Source organism: Triturus cristatus, chromosome 2_1 (assembly GCF_964204655.1).
Source record: "Triturus cristatus chromosome 2_1, aTriCri1.1, whole genome shotgun sequence".
Lineage (NCBI taxonomy): Eukaryota > Metazoa > Chordata > Amphibia > Caudata > Salamandridae > Triturus > Triturus cristatus.
This window is the reverse complement of record NC_140581.1, coordinates 365,195,728-365,221,201: the sequence shown is the minus strand read 5'-3', so window position 1 is coordinate 365,221,201 and position 25,474 is coordinate 365,195,728. Positions and strand designations below refer to the sequence as shown.

General features: G+C 42.7%; 1 protein-coding gene across 1 annotated transcript in view; it reads left to right on the top strand.

Moving 5' to 3' along the window:
- SLC38A9 (solute carrier family 38 member 9) overlaps nt 1–25,474 on the top strand; it is a 345,812-nt gene that overhangs the window by 233,481 nt on the left and 86,857 nt on the right. The window contains exon 12 of the mRNA XM_085631309.1: nt 22,187–22,297. Within this exon, the coding sequence (XP_085487435.1) occupies nt 22,187–22,297 (111 nt within the window). The remainder of the gene's footprint in view (nt 1–22,186; nt 22,298–25,474) is intronic.

Below are 25,474 nucleotides of genomic sequence, written 5' to 3'. Positions count from 1 at the left end.
TAAACAATTCTGGAATATTATTAAATGGGATAGGGATGGGCAAGGGGATCCCCCACAAAATAATGTACCCCAGCTACAATGGTTAGAATTTTTTAAACCTCAATACGCTTGTAATCAGGTGTTATCGGTTAGTAGCCTTCCACCCACCATCCTTTTTCAAAATAATCTGTTCACAGCTGACGATGTAAGCTTAGCATTAGACTGTGTTACCAGAGGTAGAGCCCCAGGTATGGATGGTATCCCAGCTGACATCTTCCTGAGTGACAAGCCCTCTTGGTGCCAGTATTTTGCATTGCTAGCAAACTCAGTGGCCAGAGGAGCTCCTAGACCATCTTCATGGAAGGGAGCCGAGATTATCCCTGTTTTTAAAAAGGGGGACAAATCACTACCAAATAACTACAGGCCTATTAGCCTCATAGACTCAGCCCAAAAACTGGTTGGTCGTTTAGTCCAGAGCAAAGTACAAGCATGGATTGAGGATCAAAACATCTTATCCCCTTACCAGGCTGGATTTCGTCCATGCACTAGTTCGATCGACCAAGTTCTTTTCTTTATTTTAATATATTGGAGAAATGTGCTGTTATCTAGGGGGACACTTTATGCAGTGTTTGTAGATTTAAAATTGGCCTTTGATTTAGTCCCCCGCAGCAAACTCTGGTCCGTTCTTGCCGAACAGGGGATGCCGCCTGATCTTTTGACCCTTCTTGTCCGCCTGCATGAGAACAACTACGCGAGAATCAGATGGGGGGCTCAGGGTGAGGTCACGGACACATTCCCTGTCGAGCGTGGTGTTCGCCAGGGGTGTGTCCTGGCTCCCACCCTGTTTTCCCTATATATAAACGGAATAGTTGAACATCTTAGTAGTTCCCCCACTGATGCCCCTATATTGGCTGGAGCCTGCGTGCCTGTTCTCATGTTCGCGGACGACACCCTAATTATCTCACGAACCCCGAGCGGCCTGCAGAAGGCCGTTAATGCATTCGGAGAGTTCTGTCAGCAGCGTGGACTTGAGATTAACACCTCAAAGACAAAGTTCATGCCTTTGAACCAGGCCAACTCCTTTAAGGGTAAAATCTTTCTCGATGGCACACCCTTGAACAGGTTGATTCCTTTGTCTATCTTGGAATCTTGTTACAAACTAATATGGGATGGAACCGTCACATGGAAATGGCTTTACTAAAATTCCACCAGCTTGCAGGTGCTTTATCTTTTAAACATAGGTCCTCTTTAACAAGGCCAATCACTCTTGCCCTTGAGGTGTATAATATGAAAGTTGTTAACACAGCTCTCTACGGATCTGAACTCTGGGGCTTTACCAACTTGAACCGCCTAGCTAAAGCGGAGAATATTTTTCTACGTAAATTGGTAGGTGTGCCCCAAAGTACCCCAACTGTCCCGCTTTTGTTGGATCTAGGTAGCAAAAACATCGCTGATCTAGCCAGGTTGCGTCCATTGTTGTATTGGAGGCGTATTTGGACAACCCCTGAATTAACGCATTATGCTCAGGGTCTGAAGGATGTGATTCAGGCCGACCAATTTCATAAAATCCAGTGGCTAAAGAAAATTAGGTCTCTTTTATTAAAGTTAGACCTGAGTATCTTATGGGATAAACCGGACCTTTCAATCTTCCCAACAAAAAAATATATAAAAGAAAAATATTGGGAAATGGTCCAGTCAGAATCCCATAGAGTTAATATGTCCACGAATCTAACTGGTCGGTTTTTAGATCACAAATTACGCCCAAAATGTGAATCATATTGGGACATTATTGAGAGGCCTCAAGACCGGAAGTTATATTTTCAATTTAGAGTAGGTACTCTTTCGGTCAAGTCATTTACTAGTAAATGGTCCTCCACCATGGATGACAGATGTCATAATTGCCTAGACATGCCTGAATCTGTAGCACATGTGTTTTTTGTATGCCCTCTCTATGTTGCTCCGCGTCGCAAATGGCTTAGACCCATCTGTCTCAGGTTAGCTACTCGAAGATACAAAGAAGCACTAAGGATACTGGGCTCTGATTGTTCACCTTGCATAGCGGTGGCTGTGGCTAAATTTTTAGGTTGGTCTTGGATAATACGTACTCGAACTTCCATCCAACCTGCTGCTAGCTAGTGACCTTCATGAGCTAAGTCCTCCTTTTTATGTTCTGTGAATTTTTAGCTATTAATAAGGTTTTAATCATATTTTCGACAGTAATCAATTGGATATAATGGTTTTTTAATATGTGTGGATTGTCTTGTGATATTTATTCTGTTTGTATTTAATGTACCAATGTGCTTTTAAGACTTACTGTCGAATAAAGCTTTTTGATGATGATGATGATGATACAGGGAACCAGGTACACCTTAGCCACTATCTATGCACCCAATGAACGCCTGAAGGTTTTTTTTCCAGGGACTCCCTAGGCCAACTGCTGACCTCACCAGACCGAGACTTAGTGGTAGGCGGGGACTTCAACATAGCGATGTACACTCAGAGCGATTGTTCAAGTCTGAGGGCGGGTCAGGTTGGAGGCCTCACACCGGGCACTAGGCTGTGGTTGGGAGAGGCGGGGCTAACCAATGTATTTAGACATATGCGTCGCATGGACACCAATTATACCTTCTTCTGAGTGGTCCACCAAATGTACGCATGCATTGACTACTTATTCACATCCCGTTGTGTGACTCGGAGTACGGTCTCAGTAGATATTGGTGCAGCGGCACTCTCTGACCACTCTCCCATTGTCCTAGGATTTCATACAGATGGGCACACACCAGCAGCCCCCACCTGGTGGCTTAACTTCCGACTCCTTACCTATGACCGCATCTGGGCTGACAGCTTTACCAGCCTTTTTGCCCACCAATAATGCACCTGATATCCCAGTCTCCACTTTGTGGGGAACACTGAAAGTTGTGATCAGAGGCCACTTTATTGTCCTTGCCATGGGCCATAACCGAGATAGACGAACCAAGCAGCTTCAGCTGGAGGCACAAGTCAAGGAGCTAGAGGTCACACATGTCCGATCCGGTTTGGTAGTCGACCGCCGCCAACTGATGGTGGCACAGAAACAACTGCTGGTGTTAGTCATGGGTCAGGCTTTACTCAGAGTCTACAGAAATATTTCGCGGGTGGTAATAAGGCGGGACTTATGTTGACACATCGCCTCCAAACACAGGGGGTTGACTGGAGAATCCCAGAGCTACGGGGATCAATGGCTTGCCGCAATGTCGAGACTAGGACATCGCCAGTGACTTTGGGGCTTTTTATGCAGCCCTCTTTACAGCGGATCCCATTCAGGAATCTGCCATGAGGACATACTCGACCCAGCCATCTTCCCCGCCGGCTGCCCCAAATACACTCACCACCCTGAATACTGACATAACACCACAGGAGGTTATAGCTGCCATTCAAAAACTGCAGCCTAACAAAGCACCTGGTCCAGAAGGCTATAGCGCTACATTTTATAAAGCCTTTAGTGCACAATTGTCCTCTGTACTGGCATGCCTGTTAACTGGTTTAGTGAGGCCGACAAGCTACCTGACTCCATACGCCTAGCCACTGTCACAGTGATTCCCATGGTGGGCAACGACCCCAAATACTGCTCATCTTATCGTCCAATCTCTCTCTTGAACGTGGGCGCAAAGATCGTTACGCGCGTCTTGGCACTCAGACTGGCCCCATACGTGCAGGGATTGTTTGATTCCCGACCAGGCCGAGTTTATCCCAGAGAGAGGGTGTAGCAACAAAACGATTGTTACTAAATGGAAAGGTGCAGCGCACACCGTTGCCAGCCCTCCTACTATCGATTAATGCCGAAAAGACATTCGACAGAGTACACTGGCCCCACTTGCATCTAGTTCTAGAGAACATGGTGTTAGGCCCGTGTTTCGCCAATGGGTCTAAACCTGTTAGACCACCCCCCTCTAGCAAGGCTGTGCGTGAATGGAGCAATGTCAGTGCCATTTGCCATGACATGGGGAACCAGGCAGGGATGCCCCCTGTCCCCATCTCTCTTTGCACTCTACATAGAGCCTTTTGCGGAGAGGGTTCGGAACAATCCCTGCATTGTGGCCATCCCTATGGGTGGGAGAGAGCACAAGATCATGTTGTATGCAGACAATGTCCTCTTGACCCTCACCGATCCAGAGAACACCTTAGCAGCGATGATGATCAAATTGACAGCATTCAGTGGAACCTCTGGGTTGAAGACCAATTTATAGAAATCGTCAATCCTTTGCCTAACCATCCCCGACTGGGCGAGAGCCCGGCTTGATACAATATTTCCTTTTCAATGGGCAGACCAAGGAATTCCCTACTCGGGATTACAGATCAACTCCACACTTGAGGCTGCAGTGGCCCACTGCTATGGGAACCTCATTGCGGTCACCCGGAACAACCTTAATACATGGAAGTCTCACGGCCTCTCATGGCTCTCATAGCAGCAGTCAAAATGACTCAATTACCCAAAATCCTTTGTTCTGTAGACTCTTCCCCTTCAACCCCCACCATGGATGCTGGACAGTCTACAATCCCTCATCTGTAAGGTAAGCGTGCTAGGATGGCCAGTACCCAAACTTACCTCCCGTTGGCGGGGCCTAGGGTTTCCGAATCTGCGCTACTGTTATCAAGCATCACAGCTACGTTACATCGTGGAATGATTCCAACCTTACATGGAAAAACACAAGTGCTTTATAGAGCAGGCGATCGCGGGCATCCATATTTGGTAGGTCCTTTGGTTACTGATGCCACATAGGCCAGCCAGTGTTTATGACTCACCAATAGTGAGAGCCACAGTTGGGGTCTGAGATAGGGTACAATTGAAACACGGCCACTCTTCGCCCTTGTCTCCACAGATGCCGTTGATAGAAAACCCAGACTTCCCATCTTCTGCTAGGAGATCGGCATTTACGGCGTTGCAGGAAGCCAACTGGCGACTTGTTTGATGCCGAGGGACTTATAGACTTCCATACATTGCAATCCACCTATAAATTCCATGACACAGCACAATGGCAGTACTTGACAATCGCCCATTGGGTAACACAACCCTGGGTCCAACCACATGCTAGTAGAGTGCTCACACCCTTTGAGAAGTGGCTCATTACACACTTGACCGAGGAAAAAATGAATGTTCGGCCTTTATGCATTCCTTGTCACACCACAGACTCCCTTAAAGTCCCCCGCTCGAGCTAGATGGGAGAGAGAATGTGTTATTCATAGATAGAGAATGGAATGACATCCTGCACTGCTCCCAAACCTCGGCCCTTAATACCCCTAGTAAAGAGATGGTCTTGAAAATCGCCCACTACTGATATCTTACCCCAGGGTGTTTACCCAGTGCCTAGCTGTAGTAGCAGCTTCTTTATGCAGGCTAAAACATCCACTTTTCCCCTTGCCTGAACAATTGTAAAATGCATCCAAACTTGTTATACTAAAGCTAAACAAACTCTACATATCCCTCCAAAGGCTCTCTCTACTTCCAAAAAGGGAGCCACCATGGCCTTTTTAGGCAATATACCCTAGGCTGACATATGTAAGGCAGCTATATGGACTACACCGCACACATTTACAAAATATTGCTGTGCAGATATCATGGTCGGTCAAAAAGTCAATGTGGGCAATGCGGTTCTGTGTACTTTTATTTCAAACAAACGCAACTCACATAGGTTAGCCACTGTTTTGAGGAAAACTACTTTACGGTCTATGCTAAGCATGTGTATCTACAGCCACACATGCCATCAAATGGAAAAAGTTACTTACCCAGTGATCATCTGTTTGTGGCATGCAGTGCTGTAGATTCACATGCGCCTAATCCCTCCTTTCCCGGACACCTTTTTTCTTGCAACTGAATCATTCGTGCTCTACTGTTTCAATCATTAAAATCATCCCATCTCGGTTTATTCACAACTCCAACCTTTCTTATCCGTGGAGGTCTTTGCTCTTGGATTTTTCATGAGGTTTGTTGGAATTGCTTGAGTTCCACACCAGCTCAAACTTAGCATACAATCATGTTCTAATACTTTTCTTCTTTATCCAAATTAGTTGTTCCCAGTCACTATACCTGGTTAGGTTAGAAGTGAAGAACCACCAATTTGTTTCTGAAAATCGTCACCATTTAAAAATCCATTCAGTGTGGTCTCTGAAAATTGTGCAAATCCTGAATTATTGCAGATTGTGTTTACTGTAATCACATTTCATATCCAAATTGTTTTGCAGATTATATACAGCACTTGCAATTTACACATTTTCTGTATAAAGTAGAAGGGGTGCAAACATATCTTGAATATAAATTAAGATACTGCCTTATTTTCATATCGTCAACATATTTTTAAAACAATGGTTTTGCTGGGACACTTAGGGCAAACTTATTCCACTTTACCTTTAGCCCTCAATCATTGTCGAACGTGGAATGCTTTTTAAAACCCATTTTATTAATTTGTCATCACTTGATTAAACAGAAACAGGTCAAGCCTCATTTTGCATGTTAATCAAATTAAAATAAATCATAGACAACACAATTCATTACATCAGTTACACCAATCCCCATAGGAGCGCCACCATTTCCTCTACACTTAGCGGGATTTGTCCTCTTGCCAAATAAATAGGTTCCTCCTGATTCGCATGCCACTCCAAAGCTGATGATCAGCAGAGTTCCATGTGTTTGCTATGTCTTTTTGCTTTCATGGTGCACTTACCAACCAAGGAACTGTATGTCCATCCCTCCACCCCCCACAACTTCCAAAAGTCCAAACAAAGCTATTCGGAGTGAGGGATCAATGGGTCTTTATAACCAAGAACAGTCTTTTTTGAGTTATGTTTGGCATCCCTATTTAAGGGCCAATATGTTGTTTATTTATGCAATGTCAACATGTTTCCTCCTTCGCAAAGGAACCCTTCCCCAATCAAACCCTAGCAGAATTTTTGATATAGAGTCGCTTTAATATATTTAATAATGGGAACGGTATACCAGATGGGGCCAATTTCTCAACTGTAAGGAATGGAACACCCTGGTAATGAAAAGAGATCACCCCATTGCGTTACGTTAAAGCATAGTAATTCACAAATCTTTTCTAATGGGCCAAAAGACTATGGTCTGGCTAGTGACTGATGGACCACATTGATGCCATGGGGGCTGGAGAGCAGATACAAATGTACTGTGGGGGGGGGCAAACACTTTACCTAAATTAGATCTTTAGATGCTTTAAGGAGTAGATATTGGCAAGAGATTGAGTTCATCTAGTATGATTAGTATGGCATCCTGAATGTAGTTTCAACACCTTTACCACCTCCTGGAGGTAGCCTTGAGTGCTTGTGATCATTACCCTTCTACCTTTAGTGAGTCAAGGGAATCAAAGGGAGTGCCTTGGTTATCCAGTATGAATTTAAATAGTATTTGTGCACCAATGTCAATCAACAGTATATACCATTGATTCTACCATCAGTGCTGCCAAGAAAGCATCTACTTTACCACAACACGGAAAAAAGACCTCACAATCTCCTTCTGCCTTTTTATTCCCTTATTTATAACGAAAACACAAAGTGCTTACAAAAAGGCTACATTAAGTTAATGAGTGCAGTAAACACAACAAACAGCAGGACCCACAAGAAGGAAGGTATCTTACTGACTGGGTAGATACCATCAACCCGTCCAAACTACTAGATGCAGTCCAGTGAATAGTTTTTAGACATGGGTCTGAAAGACTTGGGAATCTAAATCTAGCTTTACAACTTAGCAAAAATGGTCTGGTATTCAGCACTGTATTATAGGAAAACTAAAATGAATATTACCTGAGCGAGACCTCCCAATTTCATAGGTTACTCACTAAGGTGAACTATAGTGTCCGAGTTGAAGAACTTGAAACACTGCATTGGTTCTCCTCCTTTACCAATTTGTTTGATGATGTTCCCTTATATGATTTCATATGTAAACTTCGAAACAAGGGTATTCATGAAATTGAGCACTCCTGAATTTTTCCCAGGATAAGCCCCAGTACTCTTTTCATTGGCACGTAATTACCATTTAATTATAGTTTCATAGTAAAGTGAGGGATAGTTGACAAGTAGTGACCACCACTCTTCCAGACTGGTGAAAAATTGACCTTTCTTCAGAGTGACCCTGTTGCTAACTTCCATCCTCTGGATACCTTCTATATCTGAGTATACCCTCCTCTAAGTCTCATGTCTGCCTGCCTCAATACTTCTTATTGTAATTCTGCAATTGACTGATAAGTCATTTCATAGATCAGAACCGTTCTTTAAAACCTTATCACTGTAATCTAACATTACCTGAGCTCTGCCAGCCTATCTAACCAACCATTCACTTGAAACCACATAGCCCCTTTCTAATGATCACACCTACCTGGTATTAACCCCTTGCATGCCCGCCCCTTTCCCCGCCCAGTGCCGCGCCTTTCATTAGCGGGCGGAGTTCATGACGAGCTGGACTCGTCATGGGCACAGCGCCACCGCAGCCCATGACGAGTCCAGCTCGTCATGGGCACTGAAGGGGTTAATATGTCACAAAGTAACTGGAGTAAATGCATGCAATTTTTTCTTGAGGGCACATGACTAATCACAATAACCAACAATAACCACTAGATTAACTACTAACCCCGGGTTCCTCAGTATCGTGCTACTTGTCATAAAGTGCTTCAAATTCTCATCAGGGGTCGTAACCGCTATATAAACTCAATTACAATTACTACCTATCCTGCTGTTAACTGCGAACATCTAAAGACTATGTGTTCTACAGCCATTAGTAATCCTGGAACAACTACACACGTTATGTGTTTGACAAGTTAAAAATGAATGCATTTTATGTTGAAAGTTGGTCACTTTTTTAATATTGATCCGTAGAAAATAAGTATACCCTTATGTAAAGTTGCAACAAGATGAAAGCATGTGTTCAAATGCACTGTCCTTTGTGACACATTTATTTGTGGTCTTTATCTTCGATGGCCTTTTAAATCTTGGTTAAGAACTAAATGTTTTTTTAAATGTTGGAGTAGCAATGTAAAAGCTGACAGTCAAAATCTGATTGAAGGGAAACAGACTTTTTGAAATGGGCAGCAATTTCCAGGCTCCGGGCCAGGTCGAATAACCACCATTCCATCCCACAGTGAGAGTTCAAGCTGCATCGGTCTCGGTGGTGAACCACTGTTGCATCTACTTTTGAAATAGACATGAAGAATTCAAGTTTTTTCTTAATTTTAATTTAACAGGATTAACAGTTTTGAGATATACTTGCATGTTTTTAAAGCCATGTTCTTAAAATAAAGCTACATGGATTTCTAATATTCTTCAATGTTCCTTCAGAATGTTTCTTTTACGTTTTCTTGTTATGGTCTTTTACAGTTTTTTCCATGCTATCCATGAATTAGGCCGAATTAAAATAGATACCTTTCAAAATGAATATATTTCATTTTTTTGGGAGTTTACCACATTACAGAAGTGAAAGGCACCTTTACAAAGACTCTTTCTTCAAATATTGGTTTTGGACACTTGAATGCAACACTCTTAAAATAGAATGATTAAATGGGTTCTTGTAGCTTGGTGGTTAACACCGGAAGCAGGAAGAGTCTGTTACAGAAAGGCTCAAATTAAAAGCATAATCCTTAATCCAAGTAGCAGTAGTCTAGACATTCTCTGATTATCATATCACAGCACTCAGGTTTATTTAGGAGAACTCACATATTTTGGAAGGTAATAACGCATACAGTGCATATTTAATGTAAATAATGTGGAAGGTATGATTGGAGCTTCTGCTCCTAGACCATAGTACACATAGAACACAGTCTGGCACGTGTCCCAAAGTCAATTGGCATCATTTAAGGGTCAACCATATATACGTTTTGCTACGCAGTCATGAGGATAGTTTCATTTATTTGTTTTATCAGAGACTGAAACATAGTCGGTGTTTCCCCTTCTTGTTCCAGTTGAAACAAATATTGTCATTGAATGTAAAGCCAATGAGCTTGATTTTATAAACTATTTGTCAATAAGAGTGAATGATCATACACATGTTTGCATGCAATTTAAGTTATTTGTCTTTCCTCCAGGTATTACTAGTGTATGATCGTTACTAGTGAATATACACCAATTTTATTTATTTTGCAGTTTTTGTTTGCAGTTTGTTAATAAAAATGTTTTTGCATGTGTACACCTATTGTTTTAATTCCCTCTGTTCAATCAATCAAGGTTTATGTAGCGTGACTACTCACCCGTCAGGGTCTCAAGGTGATGAAAACAGTTGATTCATTTTCTATGTCTGAATTTAGACACAAACAAACTATTAAAAAATAACTTCCAAGTATACTTGTAAATGAACCCATTGTAGGCCATTTACCTCTATGTATGTGACACCCAAGCTCACAAGAGGTTATTGGGTCGCCCTTTTTGCTTTACTTATGGGGATAATGGCATCATGCATATCGATTTTACCTCACACCAGGCTTCATATACGTCCCCTACAAGAGAGACTTGCAGGCATTGGTCAGAGGTGATTTATTTAAAGATCTAGTGCTGACAAAGGTCAGCACTCACTGCTCTCTGTTCTGATGGGGCAGCAACAATTTGTTGTGGGGCAGGCCTTTCACAGACCCCATTCCACAAGTGACCATCACCATTGACCCCTCTCTCACAGACTGGGAGGTGCATCTCAACAACATGTCTTTTCAGGAGCTGTGGTCCACTCAGCGCAAGGAAACCACATTAATTACCTAGAACAGCTAACAATACACATAGCCCTCAATCCCACCTTCCTGGTCATTTGAGGGAAGGTAGTCCTTATCAAGTCACTGCCATGTTTTACCGCCAGAAACAGGGTGGCACCCATTCTTCCCAGTTCTCAGCATTAGCTCTGGATTTGGCACTGGGCGATCTGCCATGATATACAACTGCTTGCGGAAAGGATGGACAACTACTTGGCAAACCTGCTCAATAGGAGGCATTAACAAGTCCACAAGTGGGAAATTCATCCGCAAGTCCTACAAAGGTGCTTCCAGTGTTGGGGCACCCCACAAATAGATCTGTTCACCACCCCTAAAAACGCAAAATGCCCAAACTTCGCCTCAAGGTACCAACACCCACAGTTCATGGGCAATACACTATGGATGAATTGGTCTGAGATCTTTGTCTAGACTTTTCCAACTCTCTTGCTTCCCCCATTTATAGTAAGGAAAATGAAACAAACATCCCTGACACTCATCCCGACTGCTTCTACCTGGGCTAGACAATCCTGATACTTCATGCTCCTGGAGATGTCCATCATTCCCCACAAGAGATTACTACTCAGGGCAGATCTTCTCAGAGAACCAAGGCCAGATCAGACATCCTGATCTCCAGCTGCTCAACCTTGTGATCTCGTTACAGAGAAAGGTATACCCAATTGGTGTCGCTGGGACCTGGGTGTATAGCGGTACAAATAGGAAAGGGGTCCCAGTACGCATTCATTAAAAACAATACAAAACAATGAGTACAAGAATCAAAAATAAATCTAAAAAAAACTAAGTCTAAAAAAAACACTTGAAAGGGTGCACCGTTATTTAATCACAATGCGCCACATAACAATGTATATCAAGCAAAAATGCACAAATCATCATGAAAACATTAGTGCCCCAAAGGGTGAGGGAGGGAAAGTGTCAGTGAAAGAGTGGTGCAAGGTTTGGGAAGTGATAAAGTGAAGGTCATATGACCTTTATCAAAACAATTCAAAGTACTGGCTTCAGCACAGAGCCAGAGTATCATACAGCGAATGTTCATAAATTATGCAATGCCATGCTTTCAGAGTTTTTGTGCAAATCCATCTGGTCGGGAGAAAAGCTGGCAGGTGGACAGGTTGTCAACGTTTCCACCCCACAAAGTTATAGGTAATAGTTGAACCTTACGGGGGGTCTTCCTCAGGACAGGGGTAAGGTAGGGGGCGGACTTCCTAGAGTGCAAGAAAAAGGATTTCAGTAAGGAATGGTCTAGATAGATCCAAGGACGTTTAAAACAAAAAAGGCAAACGCATCTGGCAGATGGATATTACCGTGAGTGGCGTGCTAAACACGGGTCAGTGGGCAAGATTACTCCATGTCAAAACGAATATATCAGGTGAAAGCATCTGTGAAATAGAATAAAATAAAAGCGGGAATCAGGAGTCCTTGGATTTTGGGCGTGCAGTGGGCCAAGGCTGAAAATAACTGTAGATACACTTACAAGGAAGGGCTGGAAAAATCACCGTCCTCATTGTATCAAAACAATACTTAAGAACCGCCGCGAAACGGTCAGCTGGATTAATTCTGAGGAATACAAAAGGAAAGGACAAGAACCCAAAATTAGCGGAAGCCGAAACCCATGATGAAGGGGTACAGCGCGCAAAACGGCAACCGTGTGGTTGTCAGGCTGCGAAATACCTGCGGGCTGTAGTGTATCTGTCATCCCGGGGAGCCGTGCGCCTTCAAAGGCAGAAGGCCGCGTGATCTGACACACAGCTTAAATGCCGAACTGCATGAGACGTGGCGCGCGTGCACGTTGTCTCACGCTCAATGCGGGGACTACGAGCGAAGAAAGACTGATTAGTAATACTAAGGTAGACCGGTTGGATGGAAAAGGAGTTGCATTGAATTACGGAATTGTTCACAAAAGGATGATACATGTATCTGCATTGTAATATGCCAACGAAAACTTAAAACAACGTGCCAAAACAGGTGTACAAAGTTAAATCAGATAACAATGGCGTCATCAGCACATATTTGGGTGCGGGGTAACCGCGCGTACCTATCACACAGGATGGTATAGGCGCCAGAAAAGATTACTCACACAAAACATCACAGCATATAAACACATACCAGAGAGCATGATGTGTGTCATTAAGGCCAAGGAATGAGTGTAAAAAGATGTGTGTGCAACATTAAAGTACGTAGGTTGCCACACAGGGCTGTTAAAGGCAGAATTCAAAAAGGCAATCAGGCGCGCACCTCCCAAGTATGGGGGTAAAGGTGCCTGTAGCACTTCTTAAAAATCATTAAAGAGTCAGATCTATCAAATGAAATGGGATAGACATACGGCAGATTTTTAATGAGGAATATGCTAGGGACACGTACCACTCACACAGGAGGGTAAAGTGTCAGCATTAATGCAGTGTGGCACAAGTTATTGAGACATGAAAGCCAATGTGTACCTCTCACACAGGAGGGTCAAAACATTGGAGCCAGTGCCCGCCCATACCCAGCGAGAGGGTCAACAAGGTGTGTGATGTCATGGTCTAGGGGCATAGTGTAGCTAACTGTGCATAGCTGCTCTCTACTTCATTCAATCCATTGGTTATTGAATCAAAAAAGGACATCCATTTGGATTCTAGAGTGTCCAGTATTAATCCAATATTGCCTCCCCTTGGTCCCAAGGTGGCTTTCTCCAGGACGACCCATTGGAAACTGTCAGGGGCATGCCCCGCTTTTTTGAAATGGTCTACCAGCGGTGCACCTGCTACTTCGCAGGGAATGCGGCTGCAGTGTTGCAGTACCCTCACTTTGATCCTTTGTTGGGTTTGCCCGATGTAGATCAGGCCACAAGGGCAGATAATCCCGTAGATGACGTTGCTCGTGTTGCAATTTGTGTAGGTCTTCAGGGCAATCGTATGTTGGTTATGTTTGAATTCTTTAGTCTGGATAGTAGTAGCACATGCCTTGCACTGCCCACATCTATGGTGGCTTATGATAGGTGGGTAAGTTCCACAACAGCATGAACTGGGACGGGGGCAGATCCCAGAAACAGGTCCTTTTCCAACCGGAGGAGCACGGGGAGATATCTACCCGACGGAAAGTATACAGGTGGTAAGACCCCCACCTAATCCAGTGGTGAACATTTCATCCTATACCTTGAAGGAGGAGGAGATCAAGGTCCTAAGCAAGGGACTTTCCTATGTTCCAACTGCATCTCCTAACAAATTTGCCATCAGAACGGAACTACACAGGTTCTTAGGAAGATCCGGATCCGGTATTACTTCAAGCATTCGACATTTCAACAAAGAGCCTCCTGCACCGGTTTGAGAATCACGTCAACATTTGTTCCACCAACTTACGCCATGTAGAACAAGATTTTGGCCTATGAGAATGTGGTGTTGAGAGATGTCAACATGATTTTGGAAGAACACAAACATACCAAATTTAATATTAGCAGGATTGAGAAGACGGCCTTACTGGCCTTCAAAGAAAATAAAGAAGTGATAATCAAGCCCGCAGACAAGGGCGGCGCCATCGTGGTGCAAGATGTGACTAAATACAAAGAAGAGATATTTAAACAACTCCACGATGGCGTCGGCTACAAGAAACTGCCATCTGACCATTCCAAAGAACTGGCACTTGAAATACTCAGCCTTACTCAAGACGGCCTAGACCAGGGTTTCATCACAGACCAGGAATTTCAATACTTAAACCAAAAGAATCCCAGAATACCCACAATATATACTCTGCCCAAAATACACAAGGATGTGACCAACCCACCCGGACGCTCCATTGTGTCCGGTTGTGGCTCAATGTTGGGACCTCTATGTAAATATATTGATTTCTTTTTTAAGCCAAATGCAGAGAATACACAGACCTACCTACGTGACACTATGCAGACCATCAACATCGTGGACGGACGATCCTTTGACCAAACTAAACAAATACTGGTCACCTGTGATATTGTGTCTCTCTACAGGAGCATCCCCCAGAAATCCACCCTTGAGGTTGCGGCAGCAGCACTGGACCAGAGGGTTGCACCGGTAGCTGTTCCCACTAATTTTATCATTTCACTTTTAAGGATTGCAATGATGAAGAATTTCTTTATTTTCCAGAACAATTTCTACCGACAGACCAAAGGTGTAGCGATGGGGGCTACCTTTGCCCCAGATCTAGCTATCATTTTCATGGCCAATTTTGAAAGAGAATTTATCATCAATGACTCCAATCCATTTAATACCAATGTGGAGCTTTGGATGCGCTACATAGACGATATTCTGTTGATCTGGACCGGCCACAGTTCCCAACTATCATCCTTCCACACTTGGCTCAATCAGAGGTCTCCGGACATTGAATTCACTTTACATTCGGATGCCCAACAGATTGATTTCCTCGACCTTACCATCTTTGCAGATGGAGATGAACTCCGAACCACATTATATCGCAAACCGGCCGAGCGCAACTCCCTTCTCCAATACAACAGCCACCACCCTAGAGGCCTTAGGGATAATCTGCCCTACGGGCAGTTCCTGCAAATCTGCAGGAACTGCTCCTTGAAACAATACTATATGCAAGAATCCGAAGATCTTGTTGTCCGTTTGATGAACCGGGGTTACCCCAAAAGACTTGTTAAGAAAGCCAGGAAACGTGCATTGTTTAGACCCCGTGAAACTCTTTTACAACCCAGAGACCGAGAGAACGCGCATGCCAGAGGCTGATCTGTGTCACAACCTTTTCCACCAGAAGCAACGCAATCAAGAAAGTCATTAACAAGCACTGGGGTCTCATATCCGACGATCTGCAACAGGACGGTTTACCCATGCACTCGTATAAAAAGGCCAAAAGCATTAAAGACCATATTGTCTGTTCCTTTCTGGAACCCCCTGACCCTTTGACTGTCCTAGCTCTGTGGAACTTACCACCTAACATCGGCCACCATAGATGTGGGCAGTGTAAGGCGTGTGCTACTACTATCCAGACTGAAGAATTCAAACATAACCAACATACGATTGCCCTGAAGACCTACACAAATTGCAACACGAGCAACGTCATCTACAGGGTTATCTGCCCTTGTGGCCTGATCTACATCGGGCAAACCCAACAAAGGATCAAAGTGAGGGTACTGCAACACTGCAGCCGCATTCGCTGCGAAGTAGCAGGTGCACCGCTGGTAGACCATTTCAAAAGAGCGGGGCATGCCCCTGACAGTTTCCAATGGGTCGTCCTGGAGAAAGCCACCTTGGGACCAAGTGGAGGCCATATTGGATTAATACTGGAAACTCGTGAATCCAAATGGATGTCCTTTTTTGATTCAATAACCAATGGATTGAATGAAGTAGAGAGCAGCTATGCACAGTTAGCTACACTATGCCCCTAGACCATGACATCAAACACCTTGTTGACCCTCTCGCTGGGTATGGTTGGGAACTGGCTCCAATGTTTTGACCCTCCTGTGTGAGAGGTACACATTGGCTATCATGTCTCAATAACTTGTGCCACATTGCATTAATGCTGACACTTTACCCTCCTGTGTGAGTGGTACGTGTCCCTAGCATACTCCTCGTTAAAAATCTGCCGTATGTCTATCCCATTTCATTTGATAGATCTGACTCTTTAATGATTTTTAATAAGTGCTACAGGCACCTTTACCCCCATACTTGGGAGGTACGCGCCTGATTGCCTTTGTGAATGCTGCCTTTAACAGCCCCGTGTGGCAACCTACATACTTTAATGTTTCACACACATCTTTTTACACTAATTCCTTGGCCTTAATGGCACACATCATGCTCTCTGGTATGTGTCTATATGCTGTGATGTTTTGTGGGAGTAATCTTTTCAGGCGCCTATACCATCCTGTGTGATAGGTACGCGCGGTTACCCCGCACGCAAATATGTGCTGATGACGCAATTGTTATCTGATTTAACTTTGTACACCTGTTTTGGCACCTCGTTTTAAGTTTTCGTTGGCATATTGCAATGCAGATGCATGTATCGTCCTTTTGTGAACAATTCCGTCATTCAATGTAACTCCTTTTCCATCCAACCGGTCTACCTTAGTATTACTAATCAGTCTTTCTACGCTCGTAGTCCCAGCATTGAGCGTGAGACAACGTGCACGCACTCCACATCTCATGCCGTTCGGCATTTAAGCTGTGTGTCAGATCACGCGGCCTTCTGCCTTTGAAGATGCACTACAGCCCGCAGGTATTTCACAGCCTGGCAACCACACGGTTGCCGTTTTGCACGCTGTACCCCTTCATCATGGGTTTCGGCTTCCGCTAATTTTGGGTTCTTGTCCTTTCCTTTTGATTCCTCAGAATGAATCCAGCTGACCGTTCCGCGGCGGCGCTTTAGTATTGTTTTGATACAACGAGGATGTTGATTTTTCCAGCCCTTCCTTGTAAGTGTATCTACAGCTATTTTCAGCCTTGGCCCACTGCGCACCCGAAATCCGAGGTCTCCTGAGCCCCGCTTTTATTTTATTCTATTTCACAGATGCTTTCACCTGATATATTTGTTTTGACATGGAGTAATCTTGCCCAATGACCCATGTTTAGCACGCCACAGACGGTAATATCCCGCAGCCGTATGCGTTTGCCTTTTTAAAAAAAATTTTTTTTTATCGTCCTTGGATCTATCCAGACCATTCCTTACTGAAATCCTTTTTCTTGCACTCTAGGAAGTCCGCCCCCTACCTTACCCCTGTCCTGAGGAAGACCCCCGTAAGGTTCAACTCTTATCTATAAATTTGTGGGGTCGAAATGTCGACAACCTGTCCACCTGCCAGCTTTTATCCCGACCAGATGGATTTGCACAAAATCTATGAAAGCATGGCATTGCATAATTTATGAACAGTCGCTGTATGATACTCTGGCTCTGTGCTGAAGCCAGTACTTTTAATTGTTTTGATAAAGGTCACATGACCTTCACTTTATCCCTTCCCAAACCTTGCACCACTCTTTCACTGACACTTTCCCTCCCCCACCCTTTGGGGCACTAATGTTTTCATGATGAAGTTGTGCATTTTAGCTTGATATACATTGTTATGTGGCGCATTGTGATTAAATAACGGTGCACCCTTTCAAGTGTTTTTTTTAGATTTATTTTTGATTCTTGTAATCACTGTTTTTAATGAATGCGTACTGGGACCCCTTTCTTATTTGTACCGCAACCTTGTGATCTAGCACCTGAGGTATTAGAGTTTAAACCTTCTCCAAGAATGTATGCCCACTCTATGGGAAGCTTGCAGGCCTATACACGGACCTGCTGTGCTGCAAAGTGGAAAAGATTTGTCCACTTCTGCATCTTGAAACACCTCAACCTCTTGAAGCCTGATGTCCAGGACATCATCTGCTATCTGTTACATCGTCAAAAGTCAGGTGGTGCGTATACATCATCTATATGCTTACACTTGGCAGCTGTTACGACTAATCTGCTAAGCATTAAATGTTATATTATGCATATTTGTAAAGTCTACTATCGCCCATGACAAGGGATCCTAGCACTGTAAGGGTCTGGAATAGTCATCCTCATTAAGAATCCCAGTAGTCAAGGCTTTTATGAAGAGTGTTAAGAGTCAAATGCCCCGGAATACCTCCTACACCTGTTTGTAACCTTGACATAGTGCTTTACAAGATTCGTGGGACCATCCTAATAACCTTTATACTCATGCCCCCTCCAGTTCCTTTCCTGGAAGGTAGCTTTCCTCAGATGCCTTAGCGACAATAATCCCTCATTCAGGTTAACTGAGATGTAATGGTTTATAGAACAAACCTAGGTATTTTCGCAAAGGGTTTCTCGCCCTTCCACTATAACCTACCTATAGAGCTCCTACTCTTCTCTCCGTAGCCTGAGTCGCTAGAGGAAAGAACTTTACACATTACTAGACATCAAAAGACCTCTTATGTATATCAACAGATCCAAACTTTTTTGTAAGGCAGACTAGCTCTTTGTCGTCTTTATGAATCCTCTCAAAGGGCATCCCATATCGAAGGCTGACATAGCTAGATGGAGAGTCAATTGCATCCAAATTTGAACCCACAAATCTGAAAGAGTCGTACCTGCTTCACCCAGGGTGCACTCCACCCAAAGAAAGGGCACACCATGGCTTTCTTCGGCAACATACTGCTAGCTGACTTCTGCAAAGTGTCTACCTAGTTCACCCCACATACACTTGTCAAGCACCATTGTATGGAAATCCTAGACCACCAACAGACTATGGTTTCACAGTCTTATGGACTTTGTTCCAGACATCTGCATTAGACAAATGCTAGCTACTGCTTTACGTGAGTACTGCTTTTTAGTCTCTGCAGAGCATGTTTATCTACAGCCACACATGCTACGAACTGAAACTGATACCCTGTAAACGTCTGTTTTTCGCATGTAGTGCTGTAGATTAACATGAGTCCACTCTCCTCTCTTGAATCCTTGATTGCAGGTCTCTCCCATTATCAACTGGTTAACATTGCACAATGTAGATAGTGCCGATGATTCGCTCATCTGATACTCCATACACATTCTCAATTGCTCTGCAAAAAACAATATAACATGGAGTTGATTACCCACAAACAGAGGAGTCACAGTACATCTTTTGACTCAAATGACGTCTACGAAGAAAAGCAACTTGCAGACATCCAACCCCAACATTAGATAGCAGGAGTATGCAGAGCATGTAAGTCTACAGCACTACATGCTACCAACCAAACAGATGCTTACAGGGTAAGTAGCATTTGCCTTTATGAATCAGGCCCACAATACTGTACTAGATCACCTATTGTGTTAGATAAAAAATGTATCACTTAATATTCCTTTAAAAGAAATATAATTTAGTAGTGTATTGATTTAAACTTGAAGAAAACCAGTGCATTCAGTTACAAATACAAAAATTCAGTATTCTCAATAGTATTAAAAAAGTGATAAGACTAGTAGACCAGCGAAAGGTACACTAAAGGTACACTCACATAAAGGGCCATGCGGCAAATATACAAAACATAAGATATTCTATTAAATAGATTACATATTGATATGACGCAATAAAAATTACTTCATAAGCAGTTATCGACTATCTTCTACTATACATAACTTTCTCATATCAAGATCAATAGCCCCACAAATTGTTTGTCAGTATTTGGGAAGGCAAGTGTATGGTATAAAATTTCCTGACAAGCCAAAGGTTTTTTAAGGTACTTGAAGCACCCCTAATAGTGTAGAGCCGTTCAGTCAAGCAAAGTATGAAATCTATCATATACCTCAGACCAGATAATGTACGCTCCTGAACATAACAAAATCATATAGCCCAAAGTACCATCGATTGATCTACATTCCCAACTACCACTGGAGTCCATTTCAATCAATGTTAAGATGTTTTGTTTGTACTGATGGTATATACAGCCTAATTCTTAACCATTTGACTTATGTGGACCCCTGTTGAATCACTACTGGAAGCCAGGAACCCCAGCCTAACAGCTTCTATGATTTGAATCTCAAAACAGTACACAAAAATATAGAAACAAGCATACATCAAACAAATCCAAATATTATAAAATATTTTAATTCAAGAAACAAATATACAAAAATGTCATCTTTTATTTTGATGGGAGGTTGAAGTTTACCAAAATTTGTATGATATCTAAAATGGTGCGCACCTACCTTGGAGTAGTGAACAATAAATGAACTACAAAAATGTTTTGGGTGTCCAGGTCCCACCATTTCTACCCCATACCCACCCCTGAATGCTATGCATCTCTTTAAAGCCTTACTAACCTTTACCCACCCCATAACCCTCAATCCACCACCCTTTTTTAACTATGTTAATTATGATATTTAAAAAGATACTTTACTGTGTGGTAAAGTACTAAAAATAGGCCTGAGTCATATTTAAGTGTGTAGTAATTTCCTGTGGGGTAAAGACTGCATACCTGTTGAAGTGAGCCAGTTCTGTGGCGCCTTGTATGATGTTGGTCGAGAAACAAAACCATGTGGAGCTATTCTTTTTGTTTCTCAGGTTGCATGACCGCTGCTGGAAAGTGAATGAGGTCAGCTAGAAAAAATCGTAATGACAGACTGACTAGGCTGTTTGTACAATGACAGACTTTAGTCCATACAACCCAATGTCTAACTTTTGCCTTCACAAACTTCTTCCAGTTACGTACAATGTGTTCATTAAAACCTGTATTTTCTTTCATCTCAACCTGTCTTCTGTCCTTTCACACACAGCTTTCGAGATTAGTACACATTTTCAAAAGAAATTGTTGAACCTTGATTGATTGTGGTGATGTCACGTTACTCATGACTAGTGTATGCTAGAAAATGTACACCATTGTCATGTGCTTGTTGCCCCACGTAACCTGTTGCAGGGATTCTGCAAAGGCACAGAACTATGCTCGGCACCATAGAACCTTAGTAGGCAGGGACTGAGTTATCCTAACACCTTAGTACCCATGAGCCCGGGACTGACTAGCTATAGTGTCCCACTTGCCCTCCTACTCACTCACAGAGAAACAAGTGATTAGACACCCCAGAACACAACACTTCAGACTCTCTCAGGAATCGCAGTGACAGGACACACCCTTTCACTCTCACACTTGTCCACAATAAGATCTGATAGAGACACAAGTAAAGTTTAAAATGTTTATTTTAACTATTGTATCTAGTATGCAGTATACGTGTCACAATAAGTAAGAAAATGCTTAACACAAATATGGTCAGCATAGTAAGTAATCCATAAATAATAAAAAAGAGCTGTCATGTTATTAGGCAGGGTAGACTAACCCACCTCCCCTTCTACAGAAAGAAAGTGAATATATATCAGAAGATCTTTGAGTGTTTGCAGCGGACCCCGTACCTTAGCATGCATAGATGATAGTTCTACATATCAGGTGTAGTTGTTCTCTTCTTTGAAAAACTCTCTCCAAAATGTGTATTTGCAAATCTGCATACCTATATGACTTAAGAGTATGTGTTTCCAGACAACAGCTGCATATGTGTGTTTTGTCTAGGTGCTAGAAAACAGAATAACACGGGGTATTGTTGTTTAACCTCATTTATGGTGTTCAGACTAAAACCTAGGAAAGAATAGAACGCAAAAACGGCATGTTCTGTGTGAAAGTACAGCGTGGAATAAAGCAAAATACATTTGTATAGTAACGTGCGCAAAGCAGAGAGCAGCCTGCAACATGCTCATGCTGACATAAGGAAAAAAGACAATGTGCCTGCCCAGAACATATGACAAACCCTGCAGTTTATTAATTAAACACCTTTGCTTTTGTATGTCTATTGTTCCATTTTATTTTCAGTATAACATTAATTGATTGGTTTATTCTGCTTATCTGAAAGTATAGATACATAAAAAGAGTCGTAAGTAACTGTTAAATATTTTTATAAATTATCCCCTTGTTGCCAAAGTACTCCAGTATGCCCTTTAAAGAAGGCACTGTTTTGCGCTTGAACTCCGTATGATTCGAATTTCACTAACTAAATCACTTTTTTTTATGTATCTGCAGGTCCGAGATCTTTCTGTTGCGTATATCCTAGTGGGATTAACATATACATACGTTGGTATCATGATATTTGCTGCTTTTCCTGCCCCCTTGTCCAAGGACTGTATTGAACAGGTAACTCATAAACTATAGACTCCATATCCCTTTAAATTGCCTCTTTCCCTCAGCAAATAATACAATTAAATATTATTGGTGAGACAAAATAAAATAGAATAGTTCCAGGTTCAGCACTGCAATACTGAAGTGAAAGTAGAAACCAGGAAAGGGCACAACATATAACATTGACTTAATATAAATTATTCTGTACTAGTTAAACAGTAGATTAACCGGTTTCTTAAATTGAAAAGTATGCATATTCTTTCTTTTCTTATAAGGGTGGGATTAATGATAGCATTCCAGTTTCATTAATCTGCTGTATGTTTTTTAGGTCCTTTATATATCCGATTCGCTGCGGCGCACATTTCCACGCTGTGCGAGCGAATTCTATGCATGCGCGAAATGGACGTCCCCAGCCGTCCGACTCACACGCCCACCCTGACGGCCGTCCCACGCACAGCAGAGGTTAAATAAATAAATATATATATATATATATTCACTGATCAAAAAAACAGAATTCTGGAACGTATAGTTAGGTTCAGATTTTACACACACAAAATCATAGAAATTCAGCAAGTATAGTTATCTCAAGTCACTATATCTCATTCCCTAAGGTAACTATATCTCATGCCCTGCCCTATACACGTTTTCTCTTCAATAATGTCACTGCAAATGTTGCAGTGATATTGTCAATGATGTCATAGAAGATGTCATTAGTGATGTGATATGTGGGATGATTAGCAGTGCATGGCGAGGGTGTGAGTAATATTTACTATAACTGCTGAATTTATATGGTTTGGTGTGTGTAAAATCTGAACCTGACTATAACGTCCCTGTAACCTGGGTGTGAGAGTGGTTGTGTGGGTGTGTGAGTGAGTTTGACTCTGATGGTGTGTGTGAGTGGCTGTATGGGAGTGGATGTGTGAGTGGTTGTGTGACTAGCTGTGGGTGTGTGGTAGTATGAGTTAGTAAGTGGTTGTGTGGGTCTGTGAGGGGGTGTGAGTGTTTTTGTGGGTCTCAGTGGGTGTGTCAGTGGCGGCGTGAGTGTGTTAGTAGTTGTGTCAGTGAGTTTGTAAGTAGGTGTGTGGGTCTGTGAGTAGATGTATGTGTTTTTTTTTTTTATTGGGGCCTGGATCTGTAGATCCACCAAAATCAATGAGGATTCACGAAGACCCAGGTGGATCCACGGATCTTTGGATGCAAAAAGAAAACGTTTTGGGACAATTGCTTGCCCATGAGGATTCCCTCACAGACCCCTCCATCAGTCCCATGGAGTCAGGATACCCCTACATTGACCTCTTCTATTACTTTTAAATAATATTTTCCATGCTGGGAACCGAGTCGCGATAAACAAAATGGTGGCCGCAACTTTCCTCTAAGGTTGCCGCCAGCCAGTCATGCATTGCTGTTAGCAGGTGGATCCTCAAATCTGCCCGGATCAGCAGAGGATCTGTGGCAGAGCAACGTCTCTAGATATACATACATCTTTTTACTTTAATAACTCTAAAATTACTGAACAAATTTACACCAAATTACAAAAAGCACTCTTTCTGGACCAATTCTAGCTTACTGCCAAATTGGTTCAGGCTGTAGTCATGTCCAAAATCCCTGTTGGAAATTGCATGGGCAAAAAACGTGTTTCTAGACCCCCCCCCCTTTTTCTTGTTCCCCGCTTAACAGATCACCCTTGAACTTTACAGATGACAGCTGAAGTGACTGGCAACTAGTTTTGAAAATGTTATGACAATTCATCAAACGGCATATATATATATATATATATATATATATATATATATATATATATTTGATTGCACGTGTAGCTGAAGATACACATGCCCGGCATATGTCTGCCATCTAGTATTGGGCTTGGAAGTGTGCAAGTTGTTCTTGGAAGAAGTTCTTCGAGTCACAAGTTGGAGTGACTCCTCCTCTTGCTTGCATTGCGTATGGTCATCGACTCAATTAGTCGTGTGTTCCTCTGCTCCAGTCGACACCCTCAATAGGATCCTTGTCTATTATCTAACCTTGTACACAGCACAATAGTTGGGGGATTCATGTAGGCCTACATGTTATATACAGACACATCAGCGTTGCTACGGAGAGCTTGCGGGTGGGAGGGAGAGGAAGTTGGATGTTATCATTCTATTGTTTGTACATTTACTGAACAGTCGGGATGATATTCGAAGCGAACAATCCTACGGAACTTACGTCAGCAGATTCGCTCCACACTTTTGAAATGAAATGTAATGATAGTGATATAAACGCTTAATAAAATGTTATTAAAAAAATAGGAACCTTGTCTAGCACTGTTGGCATTGTTATCGATCGAGATTCATTATATTATACATCTAAAATCGTCTAAAAAAGATTCAATTCCACTCCAGCCTTTGTCCTTCGGGCGGAAATTCTCTTCAACGTTTTTTCTTATACAGAAACTACTAAAGGGTATGGAATGGACACCTTTCAAATGTTTCCCTTCCTGTCATTACACAAAGTGTGTAATTCCAGCCTCTCACTGGATCACCAAGAGCAGAACTGTGAGACCTCTAAATCCTTCAGGTCAAAGAAGATCTTCGAGACCGTAAAGCAAGAAGAATGCAAATGTTCCGACGCAGCATTGATGATACACCGGACAGTTTTGGTTCGGAGGAACCGGCAACGGAAATGAAGGCACATCTGTCGCCTGCAGATGAGGGTACTTTCTCTCAAGAACAAAGCTCCGACTCCGATGCAGCAACCCTTACACCTGGGCAACAAACCGTGAATAAACTGTCCCAAAAGTTACACCCACAGTACAAAAGTCTGATGTTGGGCCTCTACTGCCTTCGGGCCAGGGTCGGCACTGAAGGACTGATCCCGGAAATTCTGGCCTTGGCTCAGCTCCGAAAAGACAGTCAAAGACTATAAACAGTCCACCTCCGAATCAAAAAAATCTGCAGAGCCGAAAACATTCAAAGCAGACGCATCCACATCTTCGGTACCAAAACCTTCAGATCCCCAAAAAAATGTTCGGACTTTAGCTCTCAATCTAAAGCCTCAGATCCGAAACACTTGTCACCCAGGCATACAAGAGACAAATTAGAGTCTTAAAAATGTACAGTTGACCATTCTTCAAAGGAGATTCAACTAGTTTTTGAAAATATGCAACAGCAATTGGTCAATAAACAAAAACATCTAGTAATTCATCCAGATACT